This window comes from Sapajus apella, unplaced genomic scaffold, assembly GCF_009761245.1.
Source record: "Sapajus apella isolate SASKATOON/1434 unplaced genomic scaffold, GSC_monkey_1.0 scaffold117, whole genome shotgun sequence".
Lineage (NCBI taxonomy): Eukaryota > Metazoa > Chordata > Mammalia > Primates > Cebidae > Sapajus > Sapajus apella.
This window is the reverse complement of record NW_022437057.1, coordinates 2,271,161-2,293,319: the sequence shown is the minus strand read 5'-3', so window position 1 is coordinate 2,293,319 and position 22,159 is coordinate 2,271,161. Positions and strand designations below refer to the sequence as shown.

The following is a 22,159-nucleotide window of genomic DNA, read 5'->3' as shown; positions in this document are numbered from 1 at the left end:
TGTTGACCAGCTTGGTCTCCAACTCCTGCCATCCTCAAGTAATCCTCCCACCTCGGCCTCTCAAAGTGCTGGGATTACAGGTGTAAGCCACCACATCAGGTCCTTTATTTATGTTTTTAAAAACTTGCTGAAAAGTTTATATTCTTGTCAGCTTCCTGGAATTCTTTCTGGAAGAAAAGAGCAGGGTAGATACAGGCATTCATGTGAGCTACTCTCTGTCGAATAACTCTGTGCTCAGAGGCCCCTGAAAAGGCTGGGACTTGGCTTGGTGTAGGGACTGATGGGGCTAGCAGGGTCCCATTCCTTAATGGGGCTGAAGGAATTAAGACTGGGCCACACGCAGTGGCTCATGCCTGTAATCCTAGAACTCTGGGAGGCCAAAGAAGAAGGATTACTTGAGGCCAGGAGTTCAAGAGCAACCTGGCCAACATAGCGAGACCCCATTTCTATATCATTTTTTTTAAAAAAGGAATTCAGACTGAATCCTCAGAGCAATGAGACCCTTTGAAGGCTGAGATCAGGACATGAAAATATCAGGACAACTTTGGAAAGCTCACTAGGGCATCCTGAGGAAGTCTGGGGTATCCTGGATGGGGAGAGACCACTCGGAAGGCCAGAGTGAAAAGTGGTGGAGGCCAGCCCCATGAGGGCCCATGACCTGTGTAGGCACACAGGATCACACACTCAGAGGGGCCCATGCTTGGCTGAATGCTCTGCTGCTGCCATCCTGAAACTCTTAACACGTTTTCAACAAGGGACTCCACATGTTCTTACTTACTTTTTTTTTTTGTTGACACGGAGTCTCGCTCTGTCACCAGGCTGGAGTGTAGCAGTGAGATCTTGGCTCACTGCAACATCCACCTCCCTGGTTCAAGCGATTCTCCTGCCCCAGCCCCCCGAGTAGCTGGGACTACAGTTGTGTGGCACCACGCCTGGCTAATTTTGTTGTATTTTTAGTAGAGATGGGGTTTCACCATGTTGGCCAGGATGGTCTTGATCTCTTGACCTTGTGATCCTCCCACCTCGGCCTCCCAAAGTGCTGGGATTACAGACGTGAGTCACCACGCCCAGCCAGGACTCCATATTTTCATTTTGCACTGGGCCCCACAAAGTATGGACCTCGTCCTGCATTTCAGGGATGTCACACTTGCCCCTACATCTACTCGATCAGGTGAGGCAGCGAAGGTTACGTTCTCTCCTTAAAATGAAGAAACGGAGGCTCTGAGACGGGAAGTCAACGGTCCCAGGGTGCATCTGGTCAGTGGCAGTGCAGTGGCACACCCAAGCCTTGGGGTTTCAATGTGGGGGCTGTGACTGTGGGACAGCAGCCACCTGCACCTCCTGAAAGGCAGTGCTCAGGCACCACTGGGCCTGGGTGCAGGGCTGCCAGATGCTGTTATCTTCCTTCCTCACCCACCCTGGGCTGGTGAGCAGGAAGCAGCAGGTGTTACTGGCCCCAGGCCAGCCGGAACTGGGAACAACACACACGGATGTGGGTCAGAAGCCCAGTTCCACAACTGCAACATCCAGCCATTAGCGAAACAATTTAACAAGAGCAAAGCAAACACAATAAATCATTGAAACCTCAGCCACCCTCCCCTGCATTCTGCCTCTTTCCCTAACCCCAAAAACAGTCTAGAAAGGGCAGATTCAAGGGTGGAGAGGGAAGATTTCTCCACTAAGGGCTGAAAATCTGCCCACTGAAGCTGGCATATCAAGTCACGCCATGTCTGTGGCTTCCTTGACAGATTTCAAGATGCATTTCCAAGGATGGAGTTTGGCTCAAGCACAGTTCTAGGTGCTGGAGATGCAACCTTAAAGAAGCCAGATAAACACTTCTTGCCCTCAGGAGCTTATGTACTAATGGGAGGGAGAGAGAAGCAGCATGATGATTAGGTGAATTATATCATGTGTTAGGAGATGATGGGTGCTTAAATAAAATGGCACAAATAAATATAGCAGCCAAAATGGATGGGGCACTTCCTCTGTGTCTAAATGCTTTACCCACTCTGTCTCATCCCTCAACTGTTCTACTTCAATGGGTACTCTCCTCATTCCCATTTCACAGACAGGAAAACACAGAGCTAACTTGCACCAGCTCTACAGGCAGTAAGAAAATTAAAGTATCCGTAGGGAAGGGCAAGAGCATGCTATTTTTCCTGCTTCTGACTTTTAGAAGCGCAACATGAGCAGGAAGACTGGTTTTCTCCCCAGCCTTGAACTGGAGAAGGAGATCTAATGGTAGAACCCTCTCCATTCCCCACAATTCTTAGAAGAGCTGACAGGGTGGTGGGCCCCTCCAAGCTCTCCCATTTCTCCCAGGTCTAAGGCTTTGGAGCTAACAGCCCCGAGTTCAAATCCCAGCTCCACCAGCTCAGTATGGCCAGAGCAAACAGCTTCCACTTGGTGGAGCTCCCCTCTCCTTTGATTTAAAATGAAGATTAAAACTCCCTCTCTCAAGTGACGAGGGAATAGATGTCTGCACCCCAAAGTGTGTGTACAGGGGTAGATGCCCCTTGCGTGCCAGTTCACGCACATCCCCATTCCTGGGACGCATAAAGCCTTCCTCCCTTCTCCTCTCAGAATGCAGAGAGCTGGGCTACATGCCACCCACCTCCCCATGGTGGAGTCTGTAGTGGAGGGCTGAGCATGGAGCTGACACTCGATGAATGCACACTGAAGAGGAGGAAGGCGCATGGGGATGGTAGAACCTTCTGTAGAACCCAGGTCCTGGAGCCCTGTAGTTCACAGAGCTTAAAGAGCGCACGTTTGCTGGGCCCAAACGGCTCATCCTCCACAGTGCAAATGTGAAGCACTGAATCCATTCTCACCATTCCGCAGTGAGCCCAAGTCCTGGAGTTATCGCCTAGTTAAGCTGGGACCTTCCAGGGAAGTGGGAGGGAAAAAAAAAAACAATCTAGGACCCCTGACACCTGGGCACTTCAGGGACCTGAAGTATGACAAGGGAGCCCCAGACTAGCTAGCTTCTCAGAACTGGGTGTTTCTCTCTTTAAATATCAATGCCTGATACGGGGCCCTTCAAGGCCAAAGGCTAGAGCTGGCCTCACCCATTTTCCTTACTTCCCTTACCTGCCCCCTAAACCACCAATTCAAGGAGTACAAGGTTGGGAGCCATGTGTGACCCGAGACCCAAGTCCACCCTTCCCATTTAGCACCCATCAAGTCCAAGATAAGGCCCTCATCCCTGGAGCCTCATTTCCTCCTCTGCAAGATGGAAGGGTGAGGTGCAGGGAGAAAGGATTAAAAGATCAAAAGCAGCAATTTCCCCAACAAGCTCAAAATCACCGGAACCTACTGAATCACACCAGGGCGGATGAGGGGGGCAGGAATCTTTATGGTCAGGTTGGGAAAGGGGAGACTTTGTGGAACCAGGAATTGATGTGCCGACTACAGCTCTTATGGGCCAGTTAACTGACGGTATTAGGACTGGCCTTGAATTCCATCAGAGAGGCTTTCCTTATTCAAAACTGCCTGGGTCTACCAGCCACAGGGCTGTACTGCAGATGCAAGACGCCAGCAAACATTTGCTAGCTGGTATCAGTGACCAGGGTAGGCTGGAAAACCACGTCAGCCAATCAAGAGGTCCAAGGCCGGTGAACTCTTTGGGTCTAAACCCCAACATATCCCATGCCCTGGGGTTCATGGCAGGCTAAGGACCTTTCTCTCTGGGTAGACTGTCGCTCTACCCTGACTTCACATGTAAGAGGGGAGGAAGAAATACCTCCTGTGACACAGGTGTCTGAATCACTATTTTATGGGTGAGGAAAACCCCTCATGGAGAACACCCCCGTACACTAATGCTCTACTTCTGGGCTCTAAATCATGCCAGGCTCTGTTAAGGGTGCTTCACACACTCAGTCGTCACAAGCAGAAATCTTATTTTTAGTCCCAATTTGCAGGTGGTGAAACTGACAGCGCTCAGGGCCTTGCTGAAGTCAGTCAGCTGAGCAGTGACAGGAAGCTCTGAACCCAGAGCCTTTGCCCCTAACTTCTAGAATCCACTGAGCTGTTCAGTAGAAAGAACAGAGGCAGGATTCGAATCCAGCTCCTCCCTGCATTAAAGGCCTGCTCTTCTCCCAGCCAGACACTAGATGTGGCTGCCTCAGGCCAGGACATCCTCTGGGGCTTCACACCTCAAGGGAACCTCTGGTGGAGACCCCTTCCCCCCTCACACACACAGGCTTCCAGAATGCCCCGTGCAACCTAGACCATGGGACAGCTGGACCCCACAAAGGACTTATTGTGGTGACTGCAGAAAGCCAAGGCCAGCCCCCGTGGTCCCTCTGCAGAGCCCTGCCCAAGGCGTCTCCTCCCCTTCCCATGGTGCCCCCATATCCAGAGGGCAGGGCTGGTGCTAGGGGTCGGGGGGTGGGCAGGCCTCCTGATCTGCCCGGCCTGGGAGAGCCTCAGGCTGTAGAAACCTAAAACCCTCCAGCTGCTGCCAGGCTGCATGGGGCTCCAGGCCCCTCCGGGTTCATTTCAGGGGCCCTGCCCCACCTGTCAGCTGGGGTGGGGTCCACCAAAGAGGCTCTGTAGAGGGAGAAGGATGCTGGGGTGGAAGGGCTGTTTCCATCGGGGAGGGGAGGGGGCTGGAAATCTGTTTCCTAGTGTGGGGGAGGGGAATGCAAGATATCCGGGCAGGTTGGGGAGGGGGCTCGGCGGAGGGAAGGTGGGTGGATTTGTCTCCCGCTGCAGGAGGGGGCCTTCGCGGCTCTGGCTGGCTTCGTGTGCGGCAGGGGGCTCGCCTGGGGTCCCTAGGGGCCTGCCGAGGCATGCACAGGGCTGGGGGCCGCTTTTGCATGCAGGGCGGGAGGGGTCCGCCGCGTGCCGGGGTGCTCCCTCTGCCCGCAGAGGGGACTCCCGAGTGGCCGAGGTCGCCACACTCACCTCCTGAAGTCAAAGGGCATCGTGCCGCCGCCGCCGGGGGTGGGAGCGCTGCAGGCCAGGCCGGCCGCGGCGCCGCGTGGGTCCGAGCCCGCTGCCAACGCCTCCTCCGGCCGTCCCGCCCCCGCCGGCCGCCCCCCGACACTCGCCACTCGCCACTCGCCTCCCGCCGCCGGGAAGTGACGCTCCGCGCAGCCCATTGGGCGCCGCCCGCCCGGCCGCCCCTTCCGCCACCCGGTTAAAGGGGCCCGGGGGCCGGCAGGGAAGGGGCGGAGGGTCGAGGCTGTCTGAGGGGAAGGGAGTCCCCGAAGCTCCAGTACTTGTCCCTTCAAACCTCCCACTTAGATTTCCTTCTCCGCCTCTTTGGATGTCCTCGGACAAATTCTCTGCCTCTCCGAGCACCGTTTTTTTTTTGTTTTGTTTTTTTGTTTTTGGCATTTTTAAACAGTTTCACTGAACTGTGATTGAGTGGGGGTGATAGACTTTGGCTGTGCACAGCGTCTAGCTCTGAGTGATGGCCTAAGACTGTGGGGGAAGGGAGTCCTACACCTGACAAGGTGACCACCTCCACCTCTGCTGTGCCTCTCTGGGAAAGCCACTGGGCTTCTTGGAGCCACCCACCCCTTTGCACATCTGCACAAAGAGGACGACCATATCTACTTGAGGGAGGTTTTCTCCAGCTGAGAAACAGGAGACTGGCTTAGCACGGTGGCAGCACCTGAAGCCATCGAGGCTGGCGGGGGCCGTCCTTGCTTCCATCTGCCCTGCGGTTCACTCTGGTGCGTATTCACAGAGCGCCTGCTCCGAGCCAGGTCCATCCAGCACATGCTGGGTTGTCGCAGAGGCAGATGGGGCCTGCACTGTGACTTGGGCAAGGTGGACTATGCCAACTGTCCCCTTCTTTGAGCCTCAGTTTCCTCCTTAGCGATACGGAGCAGCTGCCTCCATAACTGCTGGATTCGAGGAGATGGTAGTTGAGGTCACACAAGACCTGAGTAGGGGAAACTCACTCTGAACTTCCCTCAGGCTCTGTCACTGGCCCCTTCTCCAAGGCTGTGGTGACACAGGCCTTGAAAAAACCCGGCAGAGGATGATGAGGGCTGGGGTTCAAAAAGCAGAGCCAGTGGACAGTTTCTTCCTGTGTAAATAGAGGGGAACTGCAGTGCTTGTTTCTCGGGGAGGATTCGGAAGGGACAGCACCAGCACCGGGCCTGGGGTAGAGTGGTGTGGTGAACCAAACCCTTTCCCTGGAGCATATGCCCGACCTGACCTCTGCATTCCTTTTCCATTCATTCATTCTTTCATTCCCTTTCCATTCATTCATTCATTCACTCACTGACTCACTCAACAAGTAGTCTGATACGGTTAGGGGAGAGAAGGAAATCTCAGCCTGAACTGGAAACCTGGGGTCAGCAGAGAGAGTTACGGGGCTTTGAGCACCCCTGCTTCCAAATGGCCTTTCCTTGGCCCTGTGTGGGAGAAAACCATGCAATGATGGACCTTTGACCTCTCATCCTCCCTCCTCAAAATATGACCCACAGACCAGCCACATGGCCATCACAGGACAGACTCTTGTCCCCAGCCCAGACCTACTGAATCAAGTGTGTATTTGGGATGATCTCCAAGGTCAGCAAATGCCTGGCACAGAGTAAGTGCAAGACAGGGTTGACTATCATTGCTGTTTCTGAGTGGGGATGGAGCTCCCAACTTTTGGCTGGGCATGTGGGTGCTAGCAATGAAAATTGCATTTCTGGCCGGGCATGGTGGCTTATGCCTGTAATCCTAGCACTTTGGGAGGCCGAGGTGGGTGGATCACCTGAGGTCAGGAGTTCAAGACCAGCCTGGCCATCATGGTGAAACCCCATCTTGAAAAAAAAAAAGAAAGAAAATTGCATTTCCAGGCAGGGTGCCGTGGCTCACGCCTGTAATCCCAGCACTTTGAGAGGTCGAGGTGGGTGGATCACCTGGGGTCAGGAGTTCGAGACCAGCCTTACCAACATAGTGAAACCCCATCTTTACTAAAAATGCAAAATTAGCCAGGTGTGGTGGTACATGCCTATAAACCCAGCTACTTGGGAGGCTGAGGCAGGAGGATCGCTTGAACCCGGGAGGTGGAGGTTGCAGTGAGCGAAGATCGTGCCACTGCACTCCAGCCTGGGCAGTAAGAGTGAAACACCGTCTCAAAACAAAAAAAGAAAGTTACATTTCTCAGCTTCCTTTGTAGCTAGAGGTGGCATTGAAAAGTGAAGGGCAGTGTCTTGTTTTCCCCAAAGGCAGCTTTATTTAAAGAGAAATTACAACAGATTCTGTTGCACTCATACACATCAATTTAATGCTTCCATTAATGCTTATGAAAACAAGTCAAATCAATCAGACTCCTTCACTTTTCCACTCATTTCATAGTCTGGGATAGTTGGTATGTCTGCTTTACCCTCTGTGTCCTTTTCCCCATCTGGCTGCCAGGAATGTAGGTGTCATCATCCTGGACCATAAGATAGAGACCACACAGCAGAGCAACAAGACAGAAAGAACCTGAGTCCCTGTCTCTGAGTGGCACCTCAAACACCTGCCCAAGAGAAATAAACATCTGTCTTACTTAAGCTATAGTTATTTTGCATTTTCAGACACTTAACACTAAACCCAATGCTGATACTCCTATGCAGCCTGGTTGGCTACTCGACTGCTCCAGTGCTCATGGGCTAGGCCAGTCCCCTATTATATAATCCCATGGTACCCTGTAGGTTTCCCTGGGAGAGCTTGGCATGATGTGTGATTCGTTTATTATTAATTCGCTGGGAACTGCCTCTCCATCTGAGCGAAAGTTCCCTGAGAGAAGGTGGTATCACCATCACATCCTAGCATCCAGCCAGAGCCTGCAGATGCTGGGGGTGAACTAACTATGCTTTGAATGCTGAATGGAGGCTTCCCGGGGAGCCAGGCCTTCCCACAGAACAGAGATTGGGGAGGAGGTATCAACAAGGGCCTCGGCTGTGGGACTGGTGAGGTCTGTGAGCAGACCAGGCTGTCAGTCACAGACAGTCCATCCACTCAGGAGCCAGTGGGAGATGGAGCTAAGAAAATCAGATTGTGTGCTGCAGTACGTGGGAAGACTCTGGGTCTCTTTGAGCAGGGAAGCAGCGATAAAAGTTAAGTTTTCAGATTATCAACCTTGTGGAATCCTGTGGTAAATAGCCAACCTCCAGTGATCCTGATCTCCTGGTATTCCCATGCCCTTCTGTGATCACCTCCCACAAAGAATAGGGCTGACCTATCCTGTGTAAACAACAGGATGTTGCAGAAATCACAGTTATGACTCCTGAGGCGACGTCACAAAAGACACTCAGGCTTTGCTTATCTGCTCTTGAATCACCTGTTCTGGGGGAAGCCCTGTCCTAAAGAAGCTCATGCATGATTATAAAGGTGTCTTCGTGGTGAAGAAGGAAGCCTCCCACCAACAGCTATGTGAATGTGCTCTCTTGGAAGTAGAGCCTCAGCCCTGGTTAGGTCTTCAAAGCAGCATCCCCCAGCCCACAGCTTACCCACAGCCTCGTAGGAGACCCTGAGAACCACTCAGCTCAGCTGTCACCGAATTCCTGATCCATAGAAACTATAAGATAATAAATGTTTGTTTTAAGCAATTAAGTTGTTGGTAATTAATTACATAGCTAATGATAATAGATAAATAACAGAGTTATTAATTTAGCTAGTTAGATAAATAGCAGAGACTTCATCCTCATTTTTTTTTTTCCTGTCAGTAACTTCTCCCTGCCTTCCTCCATCTCACACCCCTACCAGCCTGGGGAAATAGAAAACCGCTTCGGACTCAGATCGCTCTCTGCTGGGTGACCTGGACCAGTTGCTACACTAGCCGGGTGTCTAGGTATGAAACGAAGGATAATAATACCTTACCTGTGGCAAGTAGCCACTGAAATTGCCCCAATTAACACCCCTCTTGGTATTCATACCCTTATGTAATTTCCTCCCTTCAAGTGTAGGCTGGACTTAATGACTCATTTCTAATGCACAAAATATGGCAGAAGGGATGAGCATGTTGCTTCTGAGATTAGGTTGCCAAGAGATGGTGACTTCTGTCTTGGACACTGTCTTGCTGTCTCTTGGATCAGTCGTCCTGGAGAAGCTGGCTTCCGTGCTGTGAGGCAGTCCTAAGGAAAAGCCCCTGTGAGTGAGTTTGCACATGATTCTTCTAAGGCGGGGGTATCCAATCTTTTGGCTTCCCTGGGCCACACTGGAAGAAGAAAAAATTGTCTTGGGCCACATATAAAATACACTAACACGAACAATAGCTGATGAGCTAAAATAATAATAATAATAATAAAAATCACAAAAAAAATCTCATAATGTTTTAAGAAAGTTTAAGAATTTGTGTTGGGCCAGATTCAAAACCGTCCTGAGACTCATTCAAAGCCATCGTGGGCCACAGGCGGCCTGCAGACCACAGGTTGGACAAGCTTGAACTAAGGCCTCACAACAACCCTGTGAATGAATTTGGAAATGGATCCTTCTGCTCCAGTGGAGCCTTGACGTGACCGTGGCCCTGGCCCACAGCTTGACTGCACCTGGATTCCTGTGCGATAACAAATGTTTGTTGTTTTAGCCCCTAGGTTTAGGGTAATGGGTTAGGCAGTAACAGATAACAAATACATTGCCCTAAGAAAGAGATTGCTGTGAGGATGGAGTAACATGTATAGTGCCCGCACATAGTAGGTGCTAATTCATTGCTTGCCTAATGAGTCAGTCAATAAGCAAATGAATATTCTTTAACACGGAATGTTCTCTAAATCCAAATGCTCACTCCCTTCCACCCACTCCTGTCAAAAACGTCACTGAAAGTTGTTTTAAGCGGAGAATGGCTGGGTCAGATTTGTTTTTCTGTAACGGGAGATTGGTTTGTATCCCATGGGTGTGGCCGGTTCAGCTGTGGTCTGGGTGAAGACAGATTTAAAAATAACAATCCTTTGTCAGTTCAGAGAGGACTTTAGTATAACTTAGATCTCATAGCAGGTAGGTCTCTGGAGAAACAACTCTCTTTTCTCACTCTATTAAAGTCTCCTGACCAACTAGAAGACACTCATATGTTCATTCATTCATTCTTTCTTTTATTTATTCATTATACCATTATTCACTGAATACCTCTTTTAGGCAAGTACTCTGGATGTGGAAATGAACATGATCTACATCAAATTTCAAGACAGAAGGGAGGAGGTAAGCCAAAGTGTGATATCATCACAAAAAAATCAGGGGCAGGGGTACCTATTTCTGGTGCAGTTTTTTGTGATGATTGCAGTGGTAAGGGTGGCACCAGAGGATCTGGGTGTCCAGGAGGGTGTCCCTGATTCTGCCCATGGGGATGAATTGGTCTGAACTCTTTCAGCTGAAAGTGACAGAAATCATCTAAAATCAACATACACTGTCTATGGCACTCACAAAAAAAGAAAAAGACAAGAAGGAGGGGAGGGGAGGGGAGGGAAAGGAAGAGGAGGGGAGGGGAGGGGAGGGGATGGGGGGAAGGGGAGGGGAGGGGAAAAATTAAAGTCCAAGAAGGAGGGGAGGGGAGGGGAGGGAATGTGGGGGGGAGGGGACGGGAGGGGAAAAATTAAAGTCGAAGAAGGAGGGGAGGGGAGGGGAGATGAGGGGAGGGGAGGGAAAAAATTAAAGTCCGAAAGTCCAGAGGTAGATTTGGGTTTCAGGCACAGTTGAATCCAGGTGCTTCAACAATTGCATCAGGAATCTGTCTCTTCCTGTCCCCAGGTCCTTCTCTTTTCCGCTGGCTTCATCTTGAGGCAGGCTTCACCTCATGCTGGTAAAATGTGTCTGTAGCTCCAGGCTGATATTTTCCCATTCAGCAATGCCAGCAGATAAAGATGATCTCTTCTCCGTACCTCCTTCAAAGGCTCTTGGGCTGACCCCCAAGGGTCTAGCTTAGGTCACAGCCTAAACATTGGCTCCAGGGGATTGGAGAGCGCTGACTGGCCAGGCATAGGCTGGCAGCCAGGCTTCAAGCCTGGGGTGGAGTCAGCCTCATCTTACACACACAGACTCAGAGGGAAGAAGAGTGGTTCCCTAAGGAAAAGCCTGGGCAGTGTTGCCAGAGAACATGGAGAGGAATTGGGGGGCTCACCCATCAGGTGTCTTGGACAGAGTCAGGGAAAGCTTCCAGTTGGAGGAAGAGTCTGAGCTGAGACCTGAAGAAAAAGTTAGTCAAGGGGAGAGAAGTAGACTGGGTACATTAGTTATCTATTGCTGCAAAAAAAATTACCCAAAATTGGCCGGGTACAGTGGCTCACGCTTGTAATCTCAACACTTTGGGAGGCCAAGGCGGGCAGATCATGAGGTCGGGAGTTCAAGACCAGTCCTGACCAACATGGTGAAACCCCGTTTCTACTAAAAATACAAAAATTAGCCAGGTGTGGTGGTGCATACCTATAATCCCAGCTACTCAGGAGGGCAGGGCAGGAGAATCGCTGGGAGGCGGAGTTTGCAGTGAGCCGAGATTATGCCACTGCACTCCAGCCTGGGCGATAGAGCAAGACTCCATCTCAAAAAACAAAAAACAAATAATAATAATAAAATTAATTACCCCAAATTTAAAACTTTAAAATAATACACATGGTCTTAGTCCATTTTCTCTTGCTATACAGAATACCACAGACTGGGGAATTTATAAGGAAAAGAGATATATTTCTTACAGTTCTAGGGGCTGGGAAGGGCAGAGCAGTGGGGCTGCCTCTTGTGGGGACCTTTCTCCTGTGTCGTAACATGGTGAAGGTCATCGTATGGTGAGCGGGCATGAGCACGTCAGCTCAGGCCCGTCTTCGCCGTCTTCTTCTTTTTTTTTTTTTTTGAGTAGAGACGGGGTTTCACCATGTTGGCCAGGCTGGTCTCAAGCTAGCAACGTCAGGTGATTCACCTGCCCTGGCCTCCTGAAGTGCTGGGATTACAGGCATGAGCTACCATGTTTGACCTCTTCTTCTTCTTTAGGCCACCAGTACTATCATGGGGACTCCACCCTGATAGCCTTATCTAGTCCTAGTTACTTTCCAAAGGCCCCACCTCCAAACACCATTGACATGAGTTAGGAGATTAAGTTTCCAACACATAAAATTTGGGGGATGGACTTAAATCATGGCATACATTTATTATGCCCCATGTCTGTGGATCAAGAATCCAAGAGCAGCTGAGCTGGGTGGTTCTGGCGTGGTCAAGGCTACAGGCTCTGCAGGTGATTGAAGTTGGAGGACAGATGCTTACTCAGGTGGCTGTTGGCTGGAGGCTTCAGTCCTTCTCACCTGGACCTCTCCATAATGCTGGAAAAAGACTCCATCTTTTATAAGTAGTCTTCAAGGGACTGGCTATATACCGGGTAAGATTCAAATATCATAGGTGGTGGGAGAGAGAATAGAATGAATGCAGCCTGGAGAGGTAGATAGGTGGGGGCTGGATGGGAAAGACTTCGAGGACTGTGTTAAAAATGTGAACTTTCTTTGGTAGGCAGCTAGGGGCCCTGAAGCATTTTAACATAGGATGTATTGCAATATTTTGGTTTGGGGATTTTGGGGAACCCAATACATAGTTTCTCTTTTCTGCCAATGCTCTGAACAAATGTGATTTCTGTCTACAGAGGGCTTCCTAATGGTGAACCTTAGAATTTGGCAGAAAGACCCAGGCAGGAGGCACAAAAAGCGAAGGAAAAACACAGGCTTTCTTGGGGAGGGGAGAGCAAAATGCAGCTCCCTAAGGGTGATCTTCTCTTAAAAGGAAGAAGAAAGGAACTGCTGAGCATCATAGTCTCAGACTCCAGTCCTGCACTCACCACTCAGAATTCACCCATCTTACCTGGTCCGGTTGGAGGGGAACCCAGCGTATTGAGGGGAAATCTTTCCTTATAGAAACCAGAGGAGTAGGAAAGTACGTTACCCACAATGAGGCCACATCACACCACCAACCATTTGCAATTTTTAGAAGCATAACGCTGACAGCCAATGTGGAGAATGGACTGGAGTGGGAGGCCATGGAGGAGGTTGCTACAATCTCCTGACAAGAGTTGGGGAGTAGGCCCAAGTCAGTGGGAGTGGGGAATGGATGTGGAAGCAGTAGAAGAGATCCAGGGACTAGGGAGCTCAAACACAAGGGCTTGCAGGGGCCAGGAGGACAATTCCTCAAATTTCCCAAATTTGCCCTACTCTCAGTCTCCTCATCTCAGTCAAGGGCAACTCCATTAACTTCCATTTGCCTACTGTCCTTACCGTCATCCTTAACTCCTCTCTGTCTCTGCAGGGTCACTATAATGGGTATGAATGTAGACTTGAGATTCATTGGACTTATGGAATCTGTGGATTGATGTTTTTTCAATGTCCTGGAAAATTACCAACTACCTATTTGTGGATATTAACTTTGCCCTGTTCTCTCTCTTCTCTCATTTTGCTTTATTCTCTGTTCATTTTACATAGTTTCTTGTGACCTATTTTCTAGTTCACTAATTCTCTCTTGGACTATGTTGAATCTGCTCTTTTTTTTTTTTTTGAGACGGAGTTTTGCTGTTGTTGCCCAGGCTGGAGTGCAATGGCACAATCTCGGCTCACCGCAACCTCCGCCTCCTGGGTTCAAGCAATTCTCCGGCCTCAGCCTCCCGAGTAGCTGGGACTACAGGCATGCACCATCATGCCCAGCTAATTTTTGTATTTTTAGTAGAGGCGGGGTTTCACCTTGTTGACCAGGATGGTCTCGATCTCTTGACCTCGTGATCCACCCGCCTCAGCCTCCCAAAGTGCTGGGATTACAGGCTTGAGCCACCGCGCCCGGCTGAATCTGCTCTTAAACCTGACCACCGAATCATTAATTTAATCATGACATTTTCTTTCTTTTTTTTTAATCATTACATTTTCCAGTTTCAGAATTTGTGTTTGGGTCTTTTTCAAGTATGTGACTTCACTGTGCCACGTGCCTTCTATTTGTCCCTCCAGAATAGCTACTTGTTCGCCCTTTTCTGTGTGCTGGGAGGTTGACCTGTTTTGATGGCTCCTTATTTTCAGCGTCTGATTGATTTCGGCCTGTGAGGAGTACCGGCAGTAGATTGGAAGGAAGAAGAAGGATGAAGTTTTGGTGTATATTTGCCCAGCTTCCATCCTGAGTGGTCATCCAGGTTGATTGTGCCCCTCAGTGAACATCATAATTTCTATCAGGTGGTACTCTACACCTAGGTCCACTCTTCTTAGTTCCAGTAACCACTTCCTCTCCTTGCCCTTTCAGGCCTTGGGATAGTAATAGCACACCACTGTTACTTACTGCAGGGTACTAGCTCTAGAGTATCTCTTATAGTTTTCCTGTACTCTTCTCATTCTGTTAAAAGCATCTGGTCAGGCTCAGTGGCTCATGCCTGTAATCCCAGCATTTTGGGAGGCCAAGGCAAGCAGATCACCTGAGGTCAGGAGTTTGAGACCAGCCTGGCCAACATGGTAAAACCTGTCTCTACTAAAAATACAAAAATTAGCTGGGACTGGTGGCTCATGCCTGTAATCCCAGCTACTCAAGAGGCTGAGCCATGAGAATGGCTTGAATCTGGGAGTCAGAGGTTGCAGTGAGCCGAGATCATGCAACTGCACACCAGCCTGGGTGACAGAATGAGAACCTGTCTCAGAAAAAAGATGAAAATAAAAATAAAAGCATCCCTTAGTTAAACTCCCCTCTAACCACCTAGAGTATGCCATGGTGTTCAGGACAGGACAGGACTGACACAGTTGCTTTGTCTGGTTTCCAGTCTCCTTGCAGAATTTTCAGGCATGGCTTTTTATCTCCTTGAACACAGGAAGCAGGATTATATTATAGTCAGTGTCTGATAATTCCCATGTCTGGAGTCCTTGAGATTCATTTCCACTTGTTCCCATTCATGGTGTCTTTTCCTTTCATGAAATCTAGTTATCTTCAACTATGTGCTAAAATAATACTGTGTTTGGAAAAATATTTATAAAAATAATTTTAGGCCTGGGATGATTTTTTAAAAATCCCTCTCTCCAGGCACCTGGGGCAAATCAGCATTCTAGGATCACCTTATTTCAAGTTTAGAGCTTGAAATTTACCAGGTTACCCAGATGACCTGAAGCTTAGAGCTAGTTTGCTTTTATTTCACCCCTACTTGTAGGGTACAGCCCTTCAGGGTCACAGCCCAAGCTGGGGGGAGGCTTACCAGGGTCATCAAATTGTGGCAGACCCTGGACTTTGATGTCAGTCTCCCTGCTTTCCAAATTCAGATCCAGAATCTGGGCCCTTTTAACCACCTCACGCGACTGCTGTCCTGATGTAAGCTATCATCATATCTCACCTGGGTCCAGCATCGCTATTCAACTGGTTTCCTGTGTCCAGTCTTGTCACCTGCAGCCTGTTCCCAACACCACAGCCAGAACAGACCTTTTATCCTAAGTTAGACCGTGTGCCTCCTCTGCTCAGAACATGCCAGAGGCTTCTGTCTCGCTGAGAGTAAACAGCAAGTCCTTACAATGGCCTGTAGTCTGCAAGGTCTGCCTCACCATGCTTCTGATATCCTTTCCTGGTCCCCTCCCCTTGCTCTCTTTGCTCCAGCTGCAGTGGCTTTTCACACCTCAAGCCAGCAGGGATGCTCCTGCCCCTGGTCTTTCTGCTGCTGCCCTCCCCCAGTGGCTGCTTGTCCAGCCCCCTCCTCTTCAAGTCTTTGCTTATTTTAAGTTATGCACCTCCCCAACACTCTGATCCCCCTTTACCCTACTCTTATTTTTTCATACCATCCATCACCTTCTAACATACAATTCCACATTTCTTATTTACCTATTTTGTGTGTTGTCTCTGTTCCACACTAGAACATCAGCTCCACGATGGCAGGGATTTTGGTCCATGTTTGGTTCCCAGAATCTAGAAGAGTGACTGGAACATACACAGTAGGTGATCAGTAGAGATTTATTGAAGGAATGAATGTAAATCAGAGGGACATGATACCAGGGCCAGCAGGAACTTGGCTTGTGTGGCCCCTCTGTCCAGCAAGGCCAGGACCAAGCAAGAGGACTGTGTTAATGGGAAATTGTTACATACAGGGACATTGAACAATTAAGTTCATGTGTTGGGGATGGTGGAATCAGGTTCTTACATTGGAGATGGGAGCTGTAAATATGGAAAAGAGGAAGACTAGAAGAGGCCTTGTCCTTTCATATTGGAATTGGAGGTACTGGTGTGAACTCGTGGATTTTACTATGCGCATAGAGAGATGATAGATTAGATAGAGAAATGTGCGTGTGTAAATATGTACGTATCTTCTTGGTTCTGTCATCTAGGAAGCACTAGTGACATACTTACTGCCCAGATATTGGTTTCTAAATATCAGTCTCCATGTAATAGAACCAGGGCTCCTTGGAGAAGCACAGGCTGAGCATCCCCAATCTGAAAGTTTGAAATTAAAAGTGCTCCAAAATCCAAAATTTTTTGAGCACTGATGTGATGCCACAAGTAGAAGACTCCACACCTGACCTCATGAGATGGCTTGTAGTCAACATGTCGTCACAGCTCCAGGCACAGTGGCTCATGCCTGTAATCCCAGCATTTTGGAAAGCCAAGGCAGGTGGATCCTGCCTGGCAAGAGATGAGGATCACTTGAGGCCAGGAGTTTGAGACCACCCTGGACAACATGGTGAAACCCTATCTCTACTAAAAATACAAAATTGGCCAGGTGTGGTGGTGCATGCCTGCAATCCCAGCTACTCAGGAGGCTGAGGCTCGAGAATCCCTTGAACCTGGGAGCCGGAGGTTGTAGTGAGCTGAGATCATGCCACTGCACTCCAGTCTGGGCCACAGAGCAAGACACTGTCTCAAAAAAGAACAACAAAACCCAAAACCCAAAAATAAATAAATAAATAAAAGCCCAAAGTTGTTTAAAATATTGTGTAAAATTTTATTCAGCCTATGTGTATATGGTGTATGAAACATGAATGAATTTCATGCTTAGACTTGGGTTCTATCGCCAAGATATCTAATTTTATATATATATATGCAATATATTCCAAAATCTGAAAAAAAAATCCCAAATCCAAAACACTTCTGGTCCCAAGCATTTCAGATAACGGCTCCTCAACCCAGAGTTGATTCTTTGGCTGGGCCGGGGGAAGTGCCAGATGAATCTAGAGCATCTTTCCAGGACAGAAGTAAGGACATGCTCAAGGTATAATGGGCACGTGCATGTGAAAGGACACAGAGCCAGCCTGAGGGAGCTCCCACTGGCCAAATACGGGTCAATCCGGGACAATTTCAACATCAAAACCAGTAATGATGATCATGGATGATTACACATGGAGTAAAATAAGAATCTGTGAGTCTATACAAATATAAACAAGTCATCACTAAATGGGGGAGAAGGGAGAGCTCTCCCTTGCAGCAGGATGCCAACTAAATAAACGTAGAAGGAATGATGGAATTGGAAAACCACTTGGCACTCATCCCAGTAATTGATTCAGGCAAGACTCATCTGTGGTGGTGATGCTCAGGGCATTCTTCACATTCTCTGCCACACTCACCGTGCTGGTCTCTTCCTTTCACTGAGAGTGAATATATATAGAAGTGCTTTGGGAGCTAAAAAGCAATCTACCAGCCGAAAGCCTTTAGAGAGTGATGAGAAGTCTGAGTAGCTAACTCTTCATGCCTATACATATCATCTACCTTGGAGCCGGGAATCATAGTGACTCTCGTTTGGACTACCTATATCTGGCAAAGTGCCATGTACACAGTAGGTGCTCATTAGTAACCAGGTATATGGACGGTAGACATGTGTTCCCCTCTTGCTCCAGCACCAACCTTTGCATGCCATACATATGCACATCCAGTGGGAGGATACACATGCCTGTGTGCATGTGAGTGCACACCTATGAGTGTGTGCATGCATGAGCAAGTGAGTGTGTGGGTAGTGTTTCCATTTTATATAAAGTGCTCAGATGCTCCCCACAGCTGTGTTAAAACCCACTTGGTTACCAGCCCCTGGGAGGCAGCTTTCTAACATTTTCAATGCACACGAGATCTCAGTTCTTTGGACTCTTTTCTGAGCCCCAGCTTATCCTTCCTTCATGAGTCCTCACTCTGTCACTGAGTCCAGATAAATCTGGAAGTGCCTCATGTCCCTTGCAAGGTATAGTGCAGTCTTGGTTCCTGCTGAAGACTTGCTTACCTGGCTCTTTTCTGCTTGACACAGTAACCATGCCTGGCACTCCTGCACTGTGAGGCCCATGATGTGATGTGCTTTGGGCTGAGCTAGGCCTGCATTTCAGACCCATCCCGACTCCCCTATTCACCAAGCTGTGTGACTCGGGGCAAGTTACTGATCCACTCTGTGCCTCAGTTTGCCCACTGGGAAACCAGGGTTAGTAATGCCTATATCATCATGTCACCTGACTTGGTGGAGGTCCAGAGCTTGGCACAGAGTGAGGCACATAGCATAGACTCAGCCAAAGGCAGCTTCCCTCATCCTCCTCCTTTGGAGGACCTCTAGAGAGGGTATAAGCGAAGATAGCAGCATTTTGTCCATAAAGGGGAATAAGGAATGCCCAGGAAAGGGGCATTTGTTTCAAACAGATAGTGGCCCATGTATTCCTTTCTGGTCTGTATAGGGTGTGGGCATTTCCTCCACACTTTTCAGGAGCTGTGAAGTATGGAGTGTCTCATCCAGCCAGTGCTAACTCTGCCCCAGCAGTTGGCTTGGCAGGCTGCAGTGACTCTGCTCCGCTGGCTCACCTTCTTTTTCTCCAACCTGGAGCCCACCTGCACCTTTCTTTCATTGTCTGACAGTTAGGCTGGGCGGCGCTTGCTCCACCAGTTTCCCCTTCAGTCCCCAGTGGGGTTCAGTGCCCGCCCAACCCCTGCACCCTCCTCTGCCATTCCCACTCCTTAATTGGATCTGGGAAGCCTGGGGCCCAAGTGTGAGTGTGTCACCGTATGTGGGTGGAACCGAGTGTGGGCAGCATTGACGTCCTTGGGCAGGTGGGTCTGTTCTCCTGGTTGGTGACTGTGCTGCGCTTCCTCAGGGAGGGACGGTGACTGGCTGGGTGACAAGCCCAACATGACGGAGGAGGAAACAGAAACAGTCTTTCTTCTCTGAGAGAAAAGGGAGGCCTGATGATTCCTGGCACGATTCCTGTGTCTCTGAAGCAAGTCACTGCACCTCCCTGAGCCTCAGCCTCTTCCTCTATAGAGGCAGGATCTGTGAGGATTAGCATTTGTTCATTCATTCATTCATTAGCAAGTTGATGAGACACCAGTGAGCAGGACAGGAACTCTCTCCTTCCGCATATAAGTTCTCATCATTCTATAAATAATAATAAATATAAGGCCAGGCTTGATGGTTCACGCCTGTAATCTCAGCACTTTGGGAAACTGAGATGGGCAGATCACTTGAGGTCAGGAGTTCGAGACCAGTCTGGTCAACATGGGGAAACCCCCATCTCTACTAAAAATACAAAAATTAGCCAGATGTGGTGACCCGTGCCTGTAATCTTAGCTACTCAGGAGGCTGAGGCAGGAGAATCGCTTGAACCCAGGAGGCGGAGGTTGCAGTGAGCCGAGATTGTGCCACTGCACTCCAGCCTGAGCGACAGAGCAAGACTCCATCTCAAAATAATAATAATAAAATAATAATAATATAAATAAGCCCAATCATCAAATGTTCCAGGTAGCTCCAGCCAGATCTACATTTTCTAAGGTGCCTCAAAGGCAAAATGAAAAACTGGCTTATTGTAATCTTAAGAGCTGCAGGACAAGACAAGGGGGTCAAGGGTACGAGAGAAGCTTTGGGGTCAGAGTTCAGGCTTCTAAGCTTAGTCCAGTCAATTTCCATTCCCCTCACTGGCCTCAGTTTCCACTTCTGCAGAACGGGGTTAGTGCGCACTTTGCCAGATAGCTGGGAGGGGTCAAGTGTTGATTCTGTGGTCATATTGTAGCACCCCACCTTCCCAACTCTGGCTCTGGCCAGATCTCCAGTCACATCCCATCTCTGGGTTTCACAGCCTTGTTGGTGAAGTGAGGGGATTGGTCAGGACAGCAACTGCGGCCTCTCCTTGCTCCGTGGCTTCCTTCCGTCTTCTCTTCACTTTTCCCCACTTCTATACAAAACAGCTACATTTTTAGCAGACCCTGGACTTGGCTTCCTATATGAATTAAGTTCAATAAAGCCTCACCCAAGCCTCAAGAAGTGCTTTAGGACTTATGTGGGCGGGATATGGACGTGGACTCTATCCTCCTCTCCGGAAAAGTAGTGCCACCATTGTTCATATTTAGAATCATTAAATGATCATTGTGTTTTCTGCTATAACAGAAAGAACAAAATCATATATTCACCAAGAGCTCTCATTTGGCCAAAATCAGTTATTAAAATAGAATTTCCATTTGTAAAATTTACTTTTTGTTTGCATCAACTAATTAATTAAAAGAATGGTCTGTGGTCATACCATACTGTATCTACCATGGATACTCCCACCAGATACCATAATCTGTCTATGCTGAATGCACCCAATCTCATCGAATTAAAGGAATAGTATGTATTTAATTTAAAAAATAACACAAGGTCAGTTGTGGTGGCTCATGCCTGTAATTCCAGCACTTCGGGAGGCCAAGGTGGGCAGATCACTTGAGGTCAGGAGTTTAAGACTAGTCTGGCCAACATGGTGAAATGCCATCTTTGCTAAAAACACAAAAATTAGCTGAGCATGGTGGTGTGGTGCGTGCCTGTAATCCCAGCTACTCAGGAGGCTGAGGTGAGAGGATCACTTGAGCCCAGGAGATGAAGGTTGCAGCGAGCCGAGATTGTGCCACTGCACTCTAGCCTGGGTGATGGAGTGTGACTCTCTCCCTCAAAAAAAAAAAAAAAAAAAAAAAAAAGACCTAAACAAAACTAAACAAAAGATAAAAAGTAGCATTTAAAAAATATATTCAAGCTGGGCACGGTGGCGTGTGCCTGCAGTCCCAGCTACTCGGGAGGCTGAGGTGGGAAGGTTGCTTGAGCCCGGGAGTTCTGGGTTGTAGTGCACTATGCTGATCAGGTGTCCACACTAAGTTTGGCATCAATATGTGACCTCCCGGGAGCGGAGGACCACCAGGTTGCCTAAGGAGGAGTGAACCGGCCCAGGTCAGAAATGGAGCAGGTCAAAACTTCCATGCTGATCAATAGTGGGATCGCGCCTGTGAATAGCCACTGCACTCCAGCCTGGGCAACATAGTGAGACCACGTCTCTTAAAAAAAAAAAAAATATATATATATATATATATATATATATATATTTTCAAGCAGGGAAAAGGAAGACAGGTGTGGTGGTTCATGCCTGTAATCCCAGCATTTTGGGAGGCCAAGGTGGGCCAATCGCTCAAGGCCAGGAGTTTGAGACCAGCCTGTGCAACGTGGTAAAACCACAACTCTACAAAAAAATACAAAAATTAGCTGGGCATGGTGGTATGCATCTGTAGTCCCAGCTACTCCGGAGACTGAGATGGGAGGATTAGTTGAGCCCTGGAGGTAGAGGCTGCAGTGAGCCGTGATCGTGCCATTGTACCTCAGCATGGATGACAGAAGATTTTTGACCTGTCTTAAAAAAAAAAAAAAAAAAAAAAAAGGAAAAAGAGTCCCTAGCAGAAAGTGAAATCTCTCTGGCATCCTCCTCCTCCCCTGGTGCAAAGGCCACCACTGCTGATGTTTCCTTTATCAGACTGGGCTCTTTGATGTGCCAGGGAATAACTTAGCCTTTCTTTGAGAGGACAGTGAAGGCAGAGATTACTCTGTCTTCCCAGCTAGGAGCTCTGAATCCTGAAAGGAGTGAGAGCAGAAGATTCCCAAGGAGTTCAGGGTCTTCCAGAAGGCTATTGGGATGGCAGCTCCTCAGGAACCCTGCTGAGGACTGAGTTCAGTTCCTCTGTGGTCTTGAGTGCATCAAAGCCTTGGGCTCATGGTTCTGCCAAGACAATCTTCAACTTGCAAGAGATCAACTGATCCCTTCAGAGAAGATCTTCTATGAATATTTATTGAGTGACTATGACAGGCCAGAAATAACTCTGGCCTTGAACTGAAGATGGAATGAGGGTGAATTAGGAAACGGAACTGGAAAGACCCTTACTGCGTAAGTGACGGGAAGCGAGATGACATTGACTGGACACCTACTCTTTGTCAAGGGCTTTTGTAAGGTTATTTAAAAATTAATTTTTTTTTTTTGCAACAGAGTCTTGCTCTGTTGCCCAGGCTGGTGTGCAG

At 48.7% G+C, this 22,159-nt stretch overlaps 1 protein-coding gene and 1 long non-coding RNA gene across 4 annotated transcripts in view; one reads left to right on the top strand and one right to left on the bottom strand.

Annotated features, from left to right (window-relative positions):
- RPL26L1 (ribosomal protein L26 like 1) overlaps positions 1-5,112 on the bottom strand; it is a 141,583-nt gene extending 136,471 nt beyond the window's left edge. For 2 of the 3 annotated variants that reach the window (XM_032260358.1, XM_032260361.1), the window contains exon 1: positions 4,909-5,112. In XM_032260358.1, the coding sequence (XP_032116249.1) occupies positions 4,909-5,105 (197 nt within the window). In that variant the 5' untranslated portion in view covers positions 5,106-5,112. The remainder of the gene's footprint in view (positions 1-4,908) is intronic. The other variant, XM_032260363.1, reaches the window with a different exon arrangement.
- A 4,132-nt stretch (positions 5,113-9,244) lies between these two features.
- LOC116538107 overlaps positions 9,245-22,159 on the top strand; it is a 42,481-nt gene continuing 29,566 nt past the window's right edge. Inside the window, exons 1-2 of the long non-coding RNA XR_004263505.1 lie at positions 9,245-9,927; positions 10,066-10,128. This is a non-coding gene — a long non-coding RNA (uncharacterized LOC116538107). The remainder of the gene's footprint in view (positions 9,928-10,065; positions 10,129-22,159) is intronic.